Source organism: Carassius carassius, chromosome 33 (genome assembly GCF_963082965.1).
Source record: "Carassius carassius chromosome 33, fCarCar2.1, whole genome shotgun sequence".
NCBI classification, from domain to species: Eukaryota; Metazoa; Chordata; class Actinopteri; order Cypriniformes; family Cyprinidae; genus Carassius; species Carassius carassius.
In genome coordinates, this window is record NC_081787.1 from 3,535,656 (window position 1) to 3,555,375 (window position 19,720).

General features: G+C 39.6%; 1 protein-coding gene across 1 annotated transcript in view; it reads right to left on the bottom strand.

The window, feature by feature from the left end:
- Positions 1-19,720, bottom strand: part of LOC132113524 (protocadherin Fat 2-like) — a 56,172-nt gene that overhangs the window by 25,599 nt on the left and 10,853 nt on the right. The window contains exons 2-12 of the mRNA XM_059521322.1: positions 15,477-18,764; positions 14,277-14,588; positions 12,440-12,498; positions 10,950-11,261; positions 9,802-10,012; positions 6,541-6,680; positions 6,082-6,357; positions 5,529-5,739; positions 1,267-5,307; positions 841-1,037; positions 407-560 (exon numbers count right to left, since the gene is read on the bottom strand). Coding sequence (XP_059377305.1) covers positions 407-560; positions 841-1,037; positions 1,267-5,307; positions 5,529-5,739; positions 6,082-6,357; positions 6,541-6,680; positions 9,802-10,012; positions 10,950-11,261; positions 12,440-12,498; positions 14,277-14,588; positions 15,477-18,735 — 9,172 coding nt within the window. The 5' untranslated portion in view covers positions 18,736-18,764. The remainder of the gene's footprint in view (positions 1-406; positions 561-840; positions 1,038-1,266; positions 5,308-5,528; positions 5,740-6,081; positions 6,358-6,540; positions 6,681-9,801; positions 10,013-10,949; positions 11,262-12,439; positions 12,499-14,276; positions 14,589-15,476; positions 18,765-19,720) is intronic.

Sequence of the window (19,720 nt, forward strand, 5' to 3'; positions counted from 1 at the left end):
TCATTTCTTTAACATGGATACAAAAAAAGAGAGTTACTGTTTCAGGAACTTAACAATACAGAGCTGGACACAGTCCGTTTGCTTCTACCTTTGCCCTATGCATTTTATGCATCTTGTACCTTGGAAAAACCAATTATAACTGTCTTAATAGATGTTACATTTAGATAGGATACTCTGGAAGAAAGTAGGCTACATAAACTTATCATAAATCGAATACTCTCAGTGTTTACAAGGAATTAAAAAAATTTAAAATGCCCTGGGAAAGTAGTCTCCTATCTTTGTTGTTGATTTGATTTCCTCAAAACTGTAGTAGCAAAGGTCATCTCTAAATGTTTCTTAATTTTATTTTTAAACGGTGAAAATGTAGAAATATGTAGGCGGAACTAGATCTAGAGATTAAAATTACCAGTTCTGGAGTCAAGATGGAACTTGTCTGCATTTGGTCCATGAAGAGTGAATGACACTTGGCCATTTGTTCCAATGTCGGGGTCAGAAGCAGATATCTTCAGGATGAACAATCCTGATAGGGAATTCTCCATGATGGCCTCAGTATAAAGTAACTGGGAAAAGGGAAAACTTTACTAAATAAATATTTTCCAAATGGGAAAATTTCTAATAAAAAAGCTTGCCATCATTAAACATCATATTTTATCTTGTTTTGCAATTTGAGAACAATTACTCAAATATGTTTAAAATGCAAATGTTATTTTCAACATTTTAGTTAACATTTTAGATTTATTTATTATTATTTATTATCATTTGTTCTCTACATGTCCACAGAGACAAACTGCCCACAGTGGAAGAAACACACATATATCTTCTGGAGAATATCTGACTTACTTGCTCACACAAAGGGCTGTTGTCATTAAGGTCAAGAACATGGACCTCCACATTAGCAGATGTTTGAAACCTTCCATCTGTGGCCATTATCTTAAGAGTATATTTGTCTTTGTCTTCTCTGTCAAGCGGACTTTTGGAAATCACTGTCCACTCCTCCCCTGCTGCCGTGACTGAGAATTGTCCCAATGGGTCTCCATCTTCAGAGATGAAAACACCAACAGTATTTCTTTAAAACCAAAATACATCACTTCACCCAAAAAATGTTTATACAACGGTCAGAGATTGAGCAAAATGTAAAAGCTGAATGGCAAAGCCAAAAGCTCTTTCAGAACTCAGTTTCATGAATAATGATTTAAATAGTAACAGACAACTGTCATCTCTGCAGACAATGAGCCATTATTTAACAACACAAGTGACTTTGCATACCTGTTATATAACATAGAATCTCTCTATTTTCTTCAGACACATCTTTATCAGCAGTCGTCAGAGTGACAATGGTTTCTCCAGGCCTGCTGTTCTCAAGGATGGACCCTTGGTACAGTTCCTCTGTGAACTGAGGTAGGTTATCATTTTCATCTGTGATAGTAACCTCAACCACTACTGAAGAGGATAGTTTGACAGTGTCACCATGATCAGTGGCCACAACATAGAATCTATAAAGCTGTTTGGTCTCAGAATCAGCCTTCTTTAAGGTAGTAATCCAGCCAGTTTGTGAATCAATGGCAAACATGTCACCAATGTCATCTGAGTCCGGTTCAAGCGTATATGAGACTTCTCCATTGACATTTGTATCTGCATCATTAGCTGTCACTTGAATGACTGTGGTGCCAGGGGGCAAATTCTCAGCCAGGAAGGCCTCATAGGGGTCAGCCTCAAACACAGGTTGATTGTCATTAACATCCTGAACCTCTATGAGAACAGATACAAGAGATGCTACATCGGTGCCATTGTGACTGCCTTGAGCAATCACATCAATCTTGTATGTCTTGGTTTTTTCATGGTCAATGTTCTTCTGCATTACAAGAGTACCACTTTCTTTGTCAACAGCAAAAACATGTTCTTTGTTGCTGTCTATAGTGTTGCCATTTACCAAACTGTATATCAGTGGCATGTCAGTGTCAGCCTTGACTGTGCCTATCTCATATCCGATAGGGAGGTCCTCAGATGCTGAGAACGAGTACAGTGGCTCTGTAAACTGGGGTAGAGTGACCTCCGGTGGGACCACCTTGACCTGTACCGGCACAAGGGAGTTATAAAAAGGAATGCCTCCATCTCGAGCCTTAACTTTGAAGCTGAAAATTTTATTCTCCAAACCAACCAGACTCTCTTTGACACTGACCACTCCGGTAAAAGGGTTGACCTCAATAATATCTTCCGTAACCTCTTCCGCTTCTTCTACTGTGTAAGTGACATCAGCATTTTTGCCTTCATCCGCATCATAAGCCATTATCTGTATAACTGGTGAGCCTTTGTTCACTGTGGATTGAATGGAAACCTGATACTCCGAGGCTTTAAACTGAGGGGCATTATCATTCTCATCTGTTAGAATAATCTTTACAGTGCAAAACCCCACTCTTCCTCCACCGTCCTTAGCCATGACCTTAATTGCGATCACTCGTTGCGATGGATTTTCTCTGTCCAAAGACTGAGAAGTCACAATTTGTCCATCTTCGCCGATATAGAACTTCTCATCAGCAAGCTTGTTAATGATAGTGTAATCGACACTGCCGTATGGACCATCGTCCGGGTCAATAGCAGCCAGTCTGATCACACGAGTTCCCACTTCTGCATTCTCTGCCAGATCTGCCTCGTAAATGTTCTGGCTAAAGTAGGGGCTGTGCTTGTTGCCGTTTGTCATGTCAATGTTAACAGGGGCAGTCTTCTGAAACACACCATCGGAAACTGCAACGGTGAGGTTATAAAATGGATCCAGGTTCCTCTTGCACACATTTGAGAATGAGATAAGTCCAGATGATTCATTAATAGAGAAATATCTCCCTTCATTGCCTGACAGGATCTTATATTGGAGGTCATCCTTACTATCTGGGTCTAAAGCCTGAACTTTGATAATGATGTGACCACAAGTGGCTTTTTCATCAAGAAAGGCCCGGTAAGATGGCTCGTTAAAATCTGGAGGGTTATCATTGACATCTATGATGTTCACGATGACTTGAGCCTCACCGCTGAGAGGTGGTGTGCCTTTATCTGTGGCTTTAACTCTCAGAGTGTAATGTTGCAAGGTTTCATAGTCCAATACTTGAGATGTCACCAAAGTCCCTCTTAGTGGGTCAATTTCAAAAAATGTGTTTTCTTTTTCAACTAACTGGTAAGTTATATCTGAATTCCTGCCTGAATCATTGTCAACAGCCGAGACTTGTAAAACAGATGTGCCTATAGGAAGGCCTTCAGACACATCTGTAACATAAGACAAACTCTGAAAGACAGGGGCATTGTCATTTATATCTTCCACATCAATCTCTACTTTGGCTTCGGCAAAGGTACCAGTCACCGAATCTGTGGCACGAACAGTCAAAATATGCTTTGTTTGAGTCTCAAAGTCTAGGAAATCAGTGACACTTAAGACACCTGTTTTGAAATCAATGTTAAAAAACCTAGAGGCATTGTCTTCCTCTAGATTGTAGATAAGGCGGTATCCTTCAGGATTTCTTGCTTGAACATGCAAGATTGTTGTAAATGGCTTAATATTCTCAGGTAATTTCAATGGGTAGTATAAGCTTTGAAATATCGGATGAGAGCGATTTTGCACTTGGACGTATAGGGTCCCGGCTGCTGACAGACTCGGCTCACCCTCATCTGATGCCAGTACAGTGAGAACATATTTATTCACAGACTCAAAATCTAAAGGTCTTAGTAGTGACACATCTCCATTATAACGGTCGATTCTGAAGAGACCAAAATCGTCCTCCAGTGAAAATAGTATAGATCCATTCTCACCGGAGTCATTGTCGGCCGCTAGCACTTGAAAGAGAACATCCCCTGGTTCAATTTCATCTGATATCATCAGCGAATGAGGCAAATTGGATATTTCTGGGGTATTGTCATTGATATCATCTATATAGACCTTAACATGAGTGATATCCACACGTGGTGGATGTCTCATGTCTCGGACCTCCACAGCAACATCATACTTATCCCGTTCCTCCCGGTCAAATGGAACACCAGTGTTCTGCAGGACTCCAGATGATGGAACCACTGCAAACTTCCCATGTGGGTTCAAGACAGTGTACTGCAAGGGCTCATTCAGGTAGCTACCTGTTGCTTTCAGAACGGCTAAAATTTTAATAGATGTACTGTTCTCCAGAATAGTGGCCACATGCATCCTGTCCTCGAACTTCAGACTAGTCTTTGTTGCATTGGTGATATTGAATTTCACTATGGTAGTGTCTTGATATAACCCATCTGAGGCTGTGATCTTTAACTCACTATGGGACTGCAGTTCAGACGAATCATTCACTGAGATGATTCCAGTGGACTGGTCTATTTTAAAAGCATTTTTATTAGTACTCTCTGAAATCATGTAGGCCACTGCTGAATCTGCATCGTGAGCTGTCACTTGGATTACATTCAAGTCTTCAAAAACCGGTAAGGTGAGGACAGTTACATATACAGGTAAAGCAAATTTTGGAGGACAATCATTAATGTCCAGGACACGAATGTTTACTCTGCATGGTTTGGATGCACTTAGCGATGGCTCACCAGAATCCCACACCTGAACTGTGAAGAAAAATTCAGGTGTTGCCTCAAAGTCAATCATAGACTTTAAGGAGATGGTACCCATGCTTGGATCTATTTTAAACACCTTCTGAGCAGCAGGTTCAAGGATTTGGAAGATCAGAAGAGCGTTTGTGTCTTTGTCTGCATCTGATGCCTTAATCACTAACGGGGTGTTGTTCTCCCCTGTTACCATGCTGTTGATGGGTGCAGACTCACTGATTTGCCCATAATAAGTGTCCTGATGGAAAACAGGGGCGTTGTCATTTTCATCTATCACATAAAGGTAAACCACTGCATCAGATGAGACTCCCGCAGTATTTGTAGCTCTTATTGTCAGACGGTAGGAGGAGTCTTGCTCAAAATCCAGTGTGTTTCGGACAGACAAGTGTCCAGAGTTTATGTTGATGTTGAACGTCCCATTGGGGTCGCCTTCACTGATCCTGTACTGCACTGAGGACGGGCAGCTGGCGGAGACAGACAGTGCAGGGGAGCCAGGAGGAGCGGCCTCACTTATCTCAGTGATGTATTCTTCGGAGGAGAACCTGGGTGGTGTGAATCCAGACAGCTTTACAGTGATGGTAACAGGGCAAAGGGCACTGCGCTGGGGAAAGCCCTGATCTGTGGCTTTTACTGTGAGGTGATACTGCTCCTGCGGAAGTTTGTCTAATGGATCAGACACACGAATGCTTCCTGTATCCTGGTCGATTTCAAAGGCACCATCCACATTCCCCCCTGGATGAAAAAGAGATAGTTTACGTAAATTTTGTGTTAAATGTCAAAACCAGTTTAATACGATTGCCATTTTTTTAATTGCCACCCAAGAGTATTTATAAATCCTACATTAAAATTAAGCTTTAAGGCAGGACTTCGTTAATTTATATTTATGCTTTTATGACTGCTTAAGAAAAGTTGCTAAAAAGCAAAGGTAACAGTCCTCCAGGCAAATGTCTTACCAGAGTGGAAGGTATAAACAATCTCCGCATTGCTCCCAGTATCCTTATCCAGGGCTTTGACTCTTAGCACTTCAGTGCCAGTGAATGCAAGATTACTTATGGTTCCCTCATAATGAGCAATCAGAAATGATGGGTTGTGGTCATTACAGTCTTCTACGTGCACAACAACCTTCACAAAGTTCTTTTTTATTGGGATCTTCTCATCTCGCACCTGGAATGATAAAGATCATGGGTCAGTGTATGTGTGGCACAAAAGCCAGGAAGATAACCTTTGACCACTGATGGTTCTTTTTCCTTTTTAGGTACTTAATTGAGGTCAGGACTTTTTCAGGAATGTAAATTTATGGTCTTCCCTGTGCTCTGACCCTATCTATATCATTAAGTGAGGGACCCGAGATTCTGAATTCAAGTATGATTTAACAAGAAAAATAACCAAATGTTTTCATGTCCATTTAATCAAAGCTTGTACTTAATGTCACAGATTGCACTGGCTACTATTTACATAAGACTTTGAGATGAGAGTCTAGTTGAGTCAAGTCAAGTGTCTCTTTACCATCACAATCAGAGTATGAGTGGAGATGGTCTCGTAGTCTAGCTCCTCTTTCATGACAAGCACACCGCTCCTTTGGTCCAGGTGAAAGAACTTGAGGCTGTCTGGGTTAAGGCTGCTGTGGATGGAGTAATAGAGTCCACTGTTGGCATCTGCATCGTGGGCACTGATGTGAAGGATCTCCTTCCATGGAGATGTATCCTCTGGCACGCTCACCTCATAGAGGCTCTTCAAGAACATGGGCCGATGCTCATTTATATCCACTACTTGAATGTAGGCCTAAGGAAAGAAAGACAAACCACTATCTCTCAGCTGTCCATTGGCTAAAAGTGAGACAAATTAAAATGCTGACCTGATGACAATGGTAAGTCTTTCATCTTGCATTCTATTTGCAGAGGTGCAAGCTATGAATTTATTGACTTGGCACTCAACGTGTGATGGATTTGGCATGTGTGCTCATACCTGAGTGGTTATGGCCTGAAATCCATCTGTGACTCTGACTGTTAAGTTGTAATGAGATTTTCTGCCAGCATCCAGACGTCTAGCTTTCACAATGCTCCCTGTGTTCTTCTCAATGTAGAAGTCCTGCTTTTCATCACCACCTGAGATACAAAATTACCTATTGGTTAGATCAGTGGTTCTCAACCTATTGTTCAGAGGTTTTTTCTGAGCTAACCACATAAATGTAAGCACAGAAAAGGCTGGTCAACTTTAAAAGTAAGGAAAAAACATTCCTACATATTTTATTCATCAAAGGGGGTGCATCCAATCAAACTTGTATATTTCTTTTTCGCTTCTCTAGCTGGTCAATTAACCATTGTTTGTGTGCTAATATTCCAAAAATAATATTTAATTGTAGGCATTTTGATATTACATAATTACAGCATACAAATAATAACTTATTGAAATGTTTGTATACAGACTAGTGTTTTTCATTATAAATGTATGTAACCACATAGCTTCATTTAGGTTTGAATACATGCTTTGAGCCATTGTGAGAATTACTGACAGCTAAGGTTAATATTTATTCATATCAATATTATATTAATATTTTGAATATTCATCCATTATAATGTTTGATTTGAAGAGAACTGTTGTTTTTGTACAATTTTGCTTGTGTTTTGGGTCAACACTCTTGGGTCAAAATCTGCCACGTTAGAAAACCACTAGGCTAGAATAACGTTTCACACATCTGATGGTTTACCATCAACACCTTTGTGGGTGAACCTGTGTGGATTACTTTAGGGCCAAGTGAGTAACATGAAGTGTTGTGACAGTATGATTAAGGTGAATTATAATAAATGTACAATCTTCTAAATCTTGCATGAGCAAAATAGGTACATGAGTAGCAAAAAACAAAGGCTTGATGAAAAGCACCAGCATACGGTAGATTTCACATTTCAGAATATGGGAACCAATCACACAATTGCTCACTAAAGCTCAAATGAGACTTTGCTCTTATGCCCATCCTGGTACAATAATGACAGAAAGCAAGGGCACTCCTGTGACACTGTTCAGATCAGCACTATTGTTTAAGGGAAAACATTTGGCACATGTATAAAAAGACCAGACGTCTTACTCAGTGGGGGTAAATTCATGCTTGCTTTAACAGATGGTGTTTATTAAAAAATCCACCTATTGAAGGCCTTCTGGTCCTGATTTATGTTTATTTCCAAACTTTACAAAGCAGTCTTCTACTGGATTTATCTCTTTCCTGAAGATCAACCATATCTAATACTGGCCTTGGTTGAGATATATTCTGAAGAAATGTCTGATTATTATTATTATTTTATTAATACATAATTGACTTCTCGAGGGTTGAAAAAGCTGCTACAATGAAACAAAGCCTTCAAACTAAATGATGAAAAGTCAGGGTTATGTTTAAAGTAAAGCAGACTAGAGATGATTTTATGCAATCATGCAACTTCTAACCAACACTGCACAAGATTCAGACCTTATATTCTCTATAATCTCTCTAAATTAAACAGGTGTAGGGTTTACAGACCTGTACTTTTAATTATGTATTTAATCACATCACTTCTAACAGTCTAGCTTAATTTAGAACTTAAAAGAAGAACAAAATCAAATTAAAAATCAGAATTTAAAGCAAAAGGTGAATGACATTAAATTATATATATGACAATTCAAAATAAACAAAAATGAAATGAAAGTGAAACCAAAAATGAAGGTGCTTCACGAAGCCATAGAAGAGCCTTTTTGCCTAAATGTTGCCTTTAACACAGGGGGTAGGCAAGTTCGGTCCTAGAGAGCCGCAGTCCTGCAGAGTTCAGCTCTAACCCTAATCAAACACACCTGAACAAGCTCATCAACGTCTTCAGGATTACTAAGGCTACAGGCAGGTAAAGGTTTTTTTCAGGGTTGGAGCTGAACTCTGCAGAACTGCGGCTCTCTAGGACCGAACTTGCCTACCCCTGCTTTAACATCTGAAGAATCTTTCTGTTTCACAAAAGGTTCTTTGTGGCGAAATCAGGTTCTTCAGATTATAAAAAGGTAAGAAAGAGTTGGTTCTTTAAAGAACCTTTGACTGAATGGTTCTTTGTGGAACCAAAAATGGTCCTTCTATGGCATCCCTGTGAAGAACATTTTGAAGCACCTTTATTTTTAAGAGTGTATCTGAAATGTATGACATTGGTTCCCATATCAAAGAGCATTTTTAATCAGATTGACCACAGTCTGCTGGTTAAAATATAATATGTTCGTATCTACGAGTAAGATAAGAAATGATGAAACCTCGCTGTCATAATATCAGAACCATGCTGAGATAAAACAAGATCTATAGCCAACAGGTGAACTTTCTTCCATGTGATTCATTTTCCCTTCCTACTACAAATGCTTGTGATTTATTTCCACTGAAGCTCATTTCTCTCGGAGTGAGTCTGCAGGGCTGAAAGTAAGAATGCGGGAGCACAGTGAAGGTCAGGTTCAGCCCTTAACTGCAGGCGATATATGTGCTGCTTGCACGGCCACAGAGAGACTGATGGCAGAGCTGTGAGGAAGACAGCTCCTCTGGTGCTCTGGCTTGTCATCTGAAGAAATGTGTCACTGCTAAGTTAACCCTTTTGGAACAGATCTCATCACAGACAGGCATGCAACAGCATCACAGTGACACTAGACCCCCTACATGCAGTACTGTAACATTACAGGCCTTTTTAACTGTTTGACTCTTATACAATTAAGTTTTTCTTTCTTTTGCATAGCTATTTGTGACCCTGGACCACAAAACCAGTCTTAACTCGCTGGGGTATATTTTTAGCAATAGCAAAAAAAAAAACATTGTATGGGTCAAAATTATAAATTTTTCTTTTATGACAAAAATCATTAGGATATTAAGTGACGATCATGTTCCATGAAGATATTTTGTAAAATTCCTACCGTGAATATATCAAAACTTAATTTTTGATTAGTAATATGCATTGTTAAGAATTCATTTGGACAAATTTAAATGCGATTTTCTCAATATTTAGATTTTTTTGCACTCTCAGATTCCAGATTTTCAAATAGCATCTCGGCCAAATATTGTCAGATCCTAAAATTGATTTGTAAGAGTTTTCTGAGGCATTTTTTTCCCACTCTTTATTTTAAACATAAACCATGCTAAATGTTGTTATATGTATGCTTAAATTTACAACAAAACTATTTGACAGTGGGGTAAGAAAAATCTTGTTTATTTATTGTAATGGTAAATGATAGAGAGGTGCTTACTGATGATGTCAAACAAGAGTAGGTTCTTCGGGATCTCGGTTCGGATGATTCCCACCATGTCAGTGACAGGATCTGTCTCCATCACCACATAGTTGAAGGGGGGCTCATCAAAAGCCAACACATCAGAGCTGGGCTCAGGTTGGGGCAGCCATTCAACATGCAGACGGGCCTTAGACATTCTTGGAGGGTGGCCATGGTCTGTTGCTTGAATCTAGGATAGTGAAGGAGAAAATTATAGGTGAAAAAGTGGATTTTGTACTTATTTATCAATATTTTATGCAATGAATGTTTTAGTAGCATTATAACGACTTGTTTTCAGAATATTTTGCTTAAAATCACTGCAGATTCATATGCATAATTTTTTAAATAAGACTTTTGAATCGTGAATCATTTGCACTGCTGGTAAAAAGTTTGGAATAATTAAGGTTTTTGAATGTTTTGAACTTTTATGCTTACCATGTTGTTTATTTGGAGAAAAAAATACTCCAAGCACAGTAATATTGTGAAATAATATTACAATTTAAAATAAGTGTTTTTGAATCTATTTTAACATCTAATTTACACCTATGATGGTAAAGTTGAAAGTCCAGCATCATCATTATAATATGATGATGTGCTGCTCCAGAATCATTTCTTATTATTAGCAACTTGTGGAAACCATTATGCAAAATAATTTTTGAAAGATTATGTGACACTGAATACAGGAGTAATGATGCTGAAAATTCAATTTTGTCATCACAGAAACAAACAATGATTTAAAATATATTTAAATAGAAAATCAGTTCCTTTAAGTTGTAATAATAGTTCACCTTATTACGGTTTCACTGTGTTTTGATCAAATAAATGCTGCATTAGTGAGCAACAGAGACCTAAATCTTAATTATTCCAAACTTATGACCTTAGAGTTAAAAAATGACACCAGATTTTGTTTACACCAAATCTGCAATAGTATGGTGATTCAGATGAGTAAAAACAATATGACATGACCAAAATACTTATTTTCTAATAAATTACAGGAAGTTGTCAAAGAACTTGAAACATTTTAAAAATCCTGATTCAAATGGTTGTTCTGAACCAAACTCTAGCATTGTAAATCACACAGATTCCCTGTCAATCTAAAAGTTCACAACCCTAGTTTGTATCCATACCGTCAGAATACTGTAGTTGCCCCGAACAAACTCTCCTCTAGCTGTCACAACCCCGGTCTCAGGATGAATATCAAACCGATCCTCACTGTTGTCTTCCAGACTGTACGTGATCATGCCGTTGGGCCCCACATCATCATCACGGGCCACCATCCTGTAGATCTCCTGAGGCTCAGCCGTGCTCTGCAGCTCAGGGAGTTTTACCTGGAAAAGCTTATGGCTGAACTGAGGGCTGTTATCATTCTCATCCAGGACTTCAATGACTATAGTTGCAGTGGAGCTCAATGGAGGGGCCCCTTCATCTGATACCATGACCTAAACAACAGCAGGTGAGGGAAACATCATGTGCACAAAGAAAAAACACATTTGACTTTAAATAAACAGCTGTTGCTCAGAGCATGTAACACTTTGTAACACTTAAAAATTCTGAAATAATTTTAGGTAACACTGTGAGACACAGTAATTAATCAAACACAAAACAGAAACTAATCAAACTGGCTCTCAGGTTCACTAAACTAAATTTGAATTAAACATTAAATACATATTAAAAACAAAGATACTAATGAATAATACACAATTCTATATACAGTATAATGTATTACAACTGCAATATTCTTTATGTTAGCATTCACTGCTACCATATCCACAGAATTCATATCCAGTTTACTTTCTCTCAGCATTACTTTATAGCAAAACATTTAAATAGCTCCTTATAAATACTTCCTGAGACTATAACTATTTTAAAATGAACTGCACTCACTATGTGATTCAAATGTGAATTCTCATCAAAAATTTTATTTGCCTTTATTTATGGGTGAAAAAAACACATATTTTCAATCACCCCTTAAATTATTAACTGTTTTACTCCTTTGTGCTTTATGTAATGCACTTCAATAAAAAGAAAATGCCTTGTCTTTTTATTGGACAAATTTAGAGTGACTCTTGCATGTCTTTTCAATACAACAACATATCAAATGATTCAAATTGATCATGCAAGATTTGTGAACCAGATCAACCAGTTTGTTTAAAAGAACTGGCTCACAAGAGTGATTCATTCACAGATTGGACAGATCCGGTTCTCTGATTCAACAGTGACTCAGTGATTCGGTGACAATTGTTCTGAAGTTAACAGCACAGTAGAGGAGATGATTATGAGTGAATCATTTTACATTTCTGTCTGTTCAGGACTCAAAACTTGGCTTGGCTTCAGAAGACTTAAAATAAGTCATACATGCATTTATCATGCTTTTTTGTCATTTTGGGGCTCATGGACACTGTGAAATGTTGCATGGTAAAGATGCACCTAAAGATTCCTCAAAATGTCTTCTTTATGTGTTACTCGGTGTGTGGCTTGGTTAACCATCCCTTTAAGACTATGATATATTACAATACACTGGAAATACAAACAGTAGCATGTTCTCAGGAATCAGCCAGAGAAAGGCTCAGGCCTGAGGTTCATGACCTAGTAAACAGAAGGAAGAAAGTGAACCTACCTCAATGATATGCTCTGCTTTTTGCTCCCGGTCCAGGGGAGCAAGGGTTCTGATCACACCTAAACAAACATAGAGGGAGAACAGAAAGGCTGATGAATGCCACCAGCTTCAGATGGATGGCACACCTGTTCGTTCACCCCAAGCTGCCCGTTTTACTTTTCCTTCCCACAGCTTTGTTTTTCAAGCTTTATTTGTTTTGTTCCACTGTTTATACTAGGTCAACCTCTGGTATACAAACCGTGGGAACAACGGTTATTTTTCATGTCCGTGTCAGTGAGGATTTAGCCATCGCTGACGTAGACCAAAAGACCAGACTTCCCAGTTGCCAAGAAACTGACAGAAAATGAGCCACAGCTAAGAGCCACTGCAGTTAAGAATTGTTGTGAATTAGTATAAGAGGTTTTCAGACAGAAACTGGGTGTTAAGCTTGGTTAAGTGTGCTCCACTACTCAACAGCTGATTTAAGGCTAAAGTGGCCAAATTGCACCAGTGATACTGGTTTACTACCACTGCAATAAACACTTAAGAGTGTCGTTTCAGTAGACGAGGGCTGGCAGGGACCCTCTGTGTCTATCTACTTGTGCAGCGCTCCAAACAAACCCTGCTGAGCTTTTATGAAAGCCTGTATCTAGGCAAGTAATCCTGAAAGTGTGGTTTTGGCATTAATGCCCACCTGTGGAAAGATGTCCCTATCGTGCATGGGACAATAGGCAAATGCATGGATTAAAAACACGTCTTTAGCACTTTTAGCTTTCAAAATATTACAAAGCAACCATTTTTGTCTCTATTCTCATGTTTTAATCTCCCTTCATTTGGCTTTTGATAATGTAAACTCCGTTCCCAACCCACAATTTGTCAAATATTTGTCTTGCCTACATACTCACTAGAGAGTGTTCATATTCGATAAATGCTATGGTTTAGTGGTGCTAAGCTGTTAAGGCGGTTAGCTTAGTCACAGTGTTCCTTCTAGTGATTAGTCATCTCAGGCCGTCCTGTCTTCTCCTGTCCTGACACACACACAAAAAAACTCCAGAGAACTCTAGTACCTTTAGCCCTGAGGGAAGCAGGCTAAACCACATTGAAGTGTGATTTGTTGCTGTCACCACCCCAAGAGCCAGATCTCCTGATCTTTATATTCATTTGGCATTCTCCTTGATCCTCCTGGACTATACAGTATTGTACATGCATACAATATTCATAGAGATCTCTTAAAAGTAATGCTCCACACCAGTTGGGTTTTTGAAAGAAGTTTTCACCCCAAGCTTCCAGCCAAACCCACTAGTACTTTAACAATGGAAATGCAAACATCTCAACATTTTTGTCTAGTCTACAACATCTACAAATGAACATTTCAGTGAAGTAGATCCTTCACATAATATAACCCAACCCCCTGTCTTCTTTGTAATCCTTGTGCATTAGCTCAAGGTGGGGCAGATGAAACAGCAAAGAGACAAGACTTAGTAAAGACAAGTGCGAGCTTGCAACGCTGGTTAATGTAATTCTAATTTTCATAGCTGATGTTCAAAACCTATGTTGAGCTGCAAAAAGGGCCAGAGGTGTTGCGGTTTGTGTGGCTCTGTGGGCCTGCTTAACAACTGTCCTCACCCTTGACATAAAATGACACACACACTGATCACATTATTCACAGTAATTAGAGGTCCTATTCATTGTGCCCTTCACGAGGCATATCACCCTTATATAAGACATGTGTTTAGACACGTTTAATCAATCATGAATCCCCATTTTCACAACTTGTGCTATTTAATTATTCCTATAAAAAGCCACAACTGATGATCAAGTACTTTTTCTGATAAATCATTTGAAGTATGGAGTTTACCTGTTTTTGCGTCAATGGTGAAATATACACGCTTAGAATCAAGGATCTGGAAAGCTAGTTTCCCCTCAGAGGACTTGTCCATATCTGTGGCAGATACTTTTAGCACAGATTTGTCCTTTGGCAAATTCTCTCGCACTGAGCCAAAGTAGACAGGCTGGGACAGCTCAGGAGGATTGTCATTAATATCCAAAACTTCAATGTAGACCTCGGTCCAGGATACCAGGGGTACAGTGCCCAGATCTTTTGCAGAAACTGTCAGCCAATAGTGTGGCACGGCTTCACGATCCAGAAGGCCTGCGGTCCGAATAACACCTGCAACATGTAATTGTCCAGAATCACTAACCAATACCAACAGCAATATACTGCACATTTAACAATAAATGTGTGCTTGTCTTCATATAATGCTTAACATTTCAGGACCAATTGTCACTATTAATAAGTTGCTTATTAGCATGCATTTTTCAAGCATATAAGTATTCTTGCAGCTTCAAAAAATTAAGGTTGAACGACTAATGGCACATGGACTATTTTAACAATTTCCTTACTACCTTTCTGGGCCTTGAACTTGGTAGTTACATTGCTGTCTATGCAAGGTCAGAAAGCTCTCGGATTTTATCAAAAATATCTTAATTTGTGTTCTGAAGATGAACATGAAGATGTTTTACAGGTTTGGAACAACATGAGGGTCAGTAATTAATCACAGTATTTTCATTTTTGGGTGAACTATCCCTCTAAGATCTACCTTACTAACTATTAATAAGCAACAAATTAAGAGTTTATTGAGGGAAAACTCTTAGATAAAAATGAATATGCATTCTTTAATCAAAAGTGTTACCAAACATTCATTACAAGTATCAACATCTGTTTAGTTTTTTTGTCCTTTATTTCTGAATTACTTCATAAATCAATGTGCACAAGAACTGCAAAACTCAAACCAAATATAATGTAGTCAAAAAAGAATAGTTTATGTGAAAGATGTTCAAATGCCTAAAATCTTTCAACGTTTAGGAGAAAGTCATGCCTCATTTTGTCTTTACATATGTTTGGAATGCCTTATGACTGATCTCTAAATGTTTGTACATGCAGTGTTGAACCAAAATGCTCAAGGCAAGTACTGTAATAGAAAAAGGCCAGAAATATCCATTAGGTACCTTTCTATTTAGGTAAAGCAGCTGAGACATGTTGTAATCACAATCATACCTGTTTCTTCATCAATTGTGAAGATGCCAAGCCCTGAGCCATCATGAATGTAATATCTGACTACTCCATCTTGTCCCAGGTCGTTATCTAGAGCAGTTAGTGTCAATACTGAGGTTCCTATTGTTGCATCCTCCATAACGGCTCCATTATGCACAAACTGGGCGAAGAGGGGTCGGTTCAGGTTTTCGTTTACATCTAACACTTCAACCTCAATGAAGCATGAAGATGATAAAGACCGGGGCTTTCCGTGGTCTACAGCACGAACAGTTAGATTATAAAACTGCTGCTTCTCAAAGTCCAGCTCACGCTCCAGAGTCAAGCACCCTGTGGATGTATCCAGGAAAAAAGTCCCTGCTTCACTGTTCTTCAGGTTGTAGCTTATAAGACCTCCACTCTCCAGATCTAAATCAAAGCTTTCGACCCATAACAGTACTGTCCCTGGAGGAACATCCTCAGGAACTTTGATCCTGTAGACTGTGGGTACAAACTTTGGAGGATTGTCATTGATGTCTTCCAGGACAACCACCAGATCTGTAAATGAGAAAAGCTGTGGGTCCAGTTTGGCTTGATCTCTGGCCTCAATTGTTAGGACATATCTACTAAATGTCTCTCTGTCTAAAGGCCCAGTTACCTTCACCACCCCTGTGACTTCATCAATTTTAAACAAATCAGTGAAGGTTAACAACGAATATTTAAATGCTCCATTGTCTTCAGAGTCAAAATCGATTGCATTGACTTTGAATATGCTTTTGTCAACCTCTGTGTTTTCTGGGATGCTCACAACATATCTTGGCTGAGAAAATAATGGAGGATTATCGTTTGCATCAAGAACATTAATGGCAAGAAGCTTCCACGTAGAGGTTTGTGGAGATCCCAGGTCATACACGGTTATGTTGAGAATGTAAAACTCTTTTTGCTCTCTATCCAAAGCACTGATTACCTTCAGTTCACCTGTATTCATGTCAATAGTGAAACATCCATCCTCATTTCCACTAGAAATTGCATAGACAAGCTTTCCGTTAAAGCCAGAGTCATTGTCAGTGGCAATAAACTGCAACACAGATCTATCAAGAGCAAAGTCTTCCCTGATGTCAATCGAGCTTGGTGTGCCTGTTATAAACTTCGGAGAGTGTTGGTTAATTATATGAATATCTGAGATGTACTCCTCTTCTTTGTAATTGAGAGACGGTTTAAATGACTCAATAAGCTTCTCTGTTAACTGCCTTGTAATTCCAGTCTCCTCGCAATGTGTGCTGGCGACTTCGCCCTTGCTTGTGATGCGCACAGTCATGGTGTTGGGGTCAGCACTATATTTGCCATCTGTTGCTGTTATTTTAAGTACATATAAAGGGTTTTCTGTGCCTTTGTAATTTGGGGGAATTGCTTTAGCAAGTTTAATAGAGCCAGAAACAGGGTTAATTGCAAACAGTACATCATCATTCCCAGACTCTATCCTGTATATGATCTGCTGCAGCTCATCCAGATCGAGTGCTGACATCTCTGCAATACTCTCCCCCACAGCAAAGTCTCGGGGTATGGAGGCATTGCATGCCACCCGCTCAAACACTGGAACATTGTCGTTGACGTTGGTCATGGTGATGGTTGCAGAGCATTCACTTACCCTGTTGAAAGGGTTTCCGCTATCAGAGGCCCAGATTCTCAGGTGGTACCATCTCTTCATAAGCTCATAGTCAAACTCCTGAGAGGTCGAAATCACACCGGTCAGTGGGTCTATGTTGAAAGGAACAGGACCTGTGTTTGCTATGGAGTATGTTACAAAACCGTTATTATCTTTGTCCACATCAATAGCAGAGACAGCCAAGATGCTTGTTCCGATTGGGACATTTTCAGGCAGAGAAGCCTGGTATGAGGGCAATGTGAACCTTGGGGAATTATCGTTTTCATCTATAATATCCACAACGACACGGGTAAATGCTTCCCCATTATTTGCTGTGACGTCAAACTCATAGTGGTGGTGCTTTTCAAAGTCAAGAGTCTGAGAAGTCATAATCACACCAGTTTGGGTGCTAATTTTGAATTTATAGCTATCCAGGTTTTCTTTGATGCTGTAGGTTATATTTTTGAAATTCAAACCTACAGATACTCTAACTACATGACTTTTTGGTGGAGAAAATTCACTGAGAGTGACATAATAGAGTTCTTGTTCAAATGTCAAAGGTTTAACTTGCGGAGGAGGAGGGATATGCACAGTTTTTATTGGTGTTAGCAAAGGAGGGTCTCTTCCGTCTTTGGCTTGAAGGGAAATGTTTAGTCCAAATGGGTTTTGCGACCAATCAATCCGTTTTGTTGAGACCAGTTGAAAGCCACCATCATGCAACATCGATGGAACAATCTGAAAGCACTTCAGAGGATCCCCTTGAACTATACTTAAAGATGACACTTTCTCCTTCTCCTTGGGTTCTATTTTGATGTTTAAACTTATTTTGTCATTATCCGTTTGTGGAGTCGCTGCACTGGTGGGTGTGATGAGGGTAAAGTTTTCTGTCACGTTTTGAATGGTCACAACAACCTTTGCTACATTTCCAAACTTCTGCACGCCAGATATTTTCTTTGTCCTGTCCTCTGCCAGCACAGTTAGCTCATACCTGTCTCTCTGACTGGTGTCAAGCATCTTGATAAGTGTAACAGTCCCAGTGAATGGATCAACAGCAAAGGGGTGTGATCTAGTGGTGAATGAGTAATAAAATTCTGAGTTGCTGCCAATATCAGCATCCGTTGCACTCACACCCACCAGACTTGACTTGATCGGTGTGTCTTCTCTGATTACCACATGATAAGAGGCAGGGTAGAAGAGCGGTTTCAGATCATTTGTATCAAGGACTTGGATTGATACTTTTGTTCTAGCTCGGTTGTCATAGGTGCTTTCTGTAGCCTCGACGGTGAGAGTGTAAATGTCTCGTACCTCTCTGTTTAGCACAGCTGAGTAACTGCTTCGTGTTTTGATTCTCAGAAAGCAGAAATCTCCTATGGTTATCTCCTCGGCTTTGAAAAGGCCATCATCATCACCAGAGACAATCTTGTACTTAATGTCCCAGAAGAAATCAGTTAGGATGATGCCCATTCGGACTGGGCTCTCCATATAGGTCCTGGGGGCAGAGTTCTCATAAATGCTGGCATTATATAAATGATGGGTGAATCTTAGCAGAGAGTTGTCTTTAACCAGGCTCCCCTGACATCTGGTTAGCGTTCCTAGGACTGCTATGACGATGAGAATTATGGCTGTGTCTGTGAAAGCCATCCTCACTGTCTCAACATGGACCCGCAGACCTAAAGAGAAGGAAAACATTTTTAAAACTCCTTTATATGACAAGTAGACCATGCTGTGTCACAACATGAACTTACCATGAGCTAAGATGTCAAATTTATATTACAACAACCATTATCTAACCACATACCGAAACAAGAAATCACAAAAACACGCACACAGACTCATCTCATTGTCTGTTTTACCTAATGAAAGACCATAGACAGGTATTTTTTCTCCCGTTTTGACATGCCTTGACAAGCTACATTACACTGTTTGACCATAAGAAGAGCACCAGAACTCTTTAAATCAGTTGATATGTTTTCACATGGTTGAGCCAGTCTTCTTTAACTACAAGTCAACTACAATTAGCATATGACAATGAGTATTGTAACCAATAAACTGCATTGGGATGCTCTTCAAATCGGATACCAAAATCATATATTTGGGGGGCGACTGACATTGAGCTTCCCTTCCTCACCCTCTTGTTCGACAGTAATTTTTAGCGACAAGATTTTATTTATCTTTCACATCCCACCCATCCAGTTCTCTTACGAGAGCTCTCTCGTACTGCGTCTTAGCTAAGACGCTACGGGAAAAGTCTCTTTTCACGAAATACTGAAGCAAAAAATTATCCTTAATTTTGTATTTTTGTAAAGCGCATTTGCAGCAGTACACAGCCATAGGCGAGACGGCTCGCTCGCTCACTGGCTTGTTCTGCGGCAACTGCACAGCCTATCGAGCGCTTCGCGCCCTTCTTGCCACTTCCCGCCGAAACGGGTGTGGCCCAACCTATAAAAGGAGCTCGAAAAGGCTGACTCACCTGATTTTTCATCTCTTCAGCGAAGCTCACGCATCGCTGGATCACGAGGAAGCAAGCGCCGTCTGGAAGAGCACATCAGCAGGACGAGCCATCCTGAAGCCGCTGGCACCGCCGCCTTCCACTGCCGTTCCTGCTGCGCTATCTGGCGCCCATATC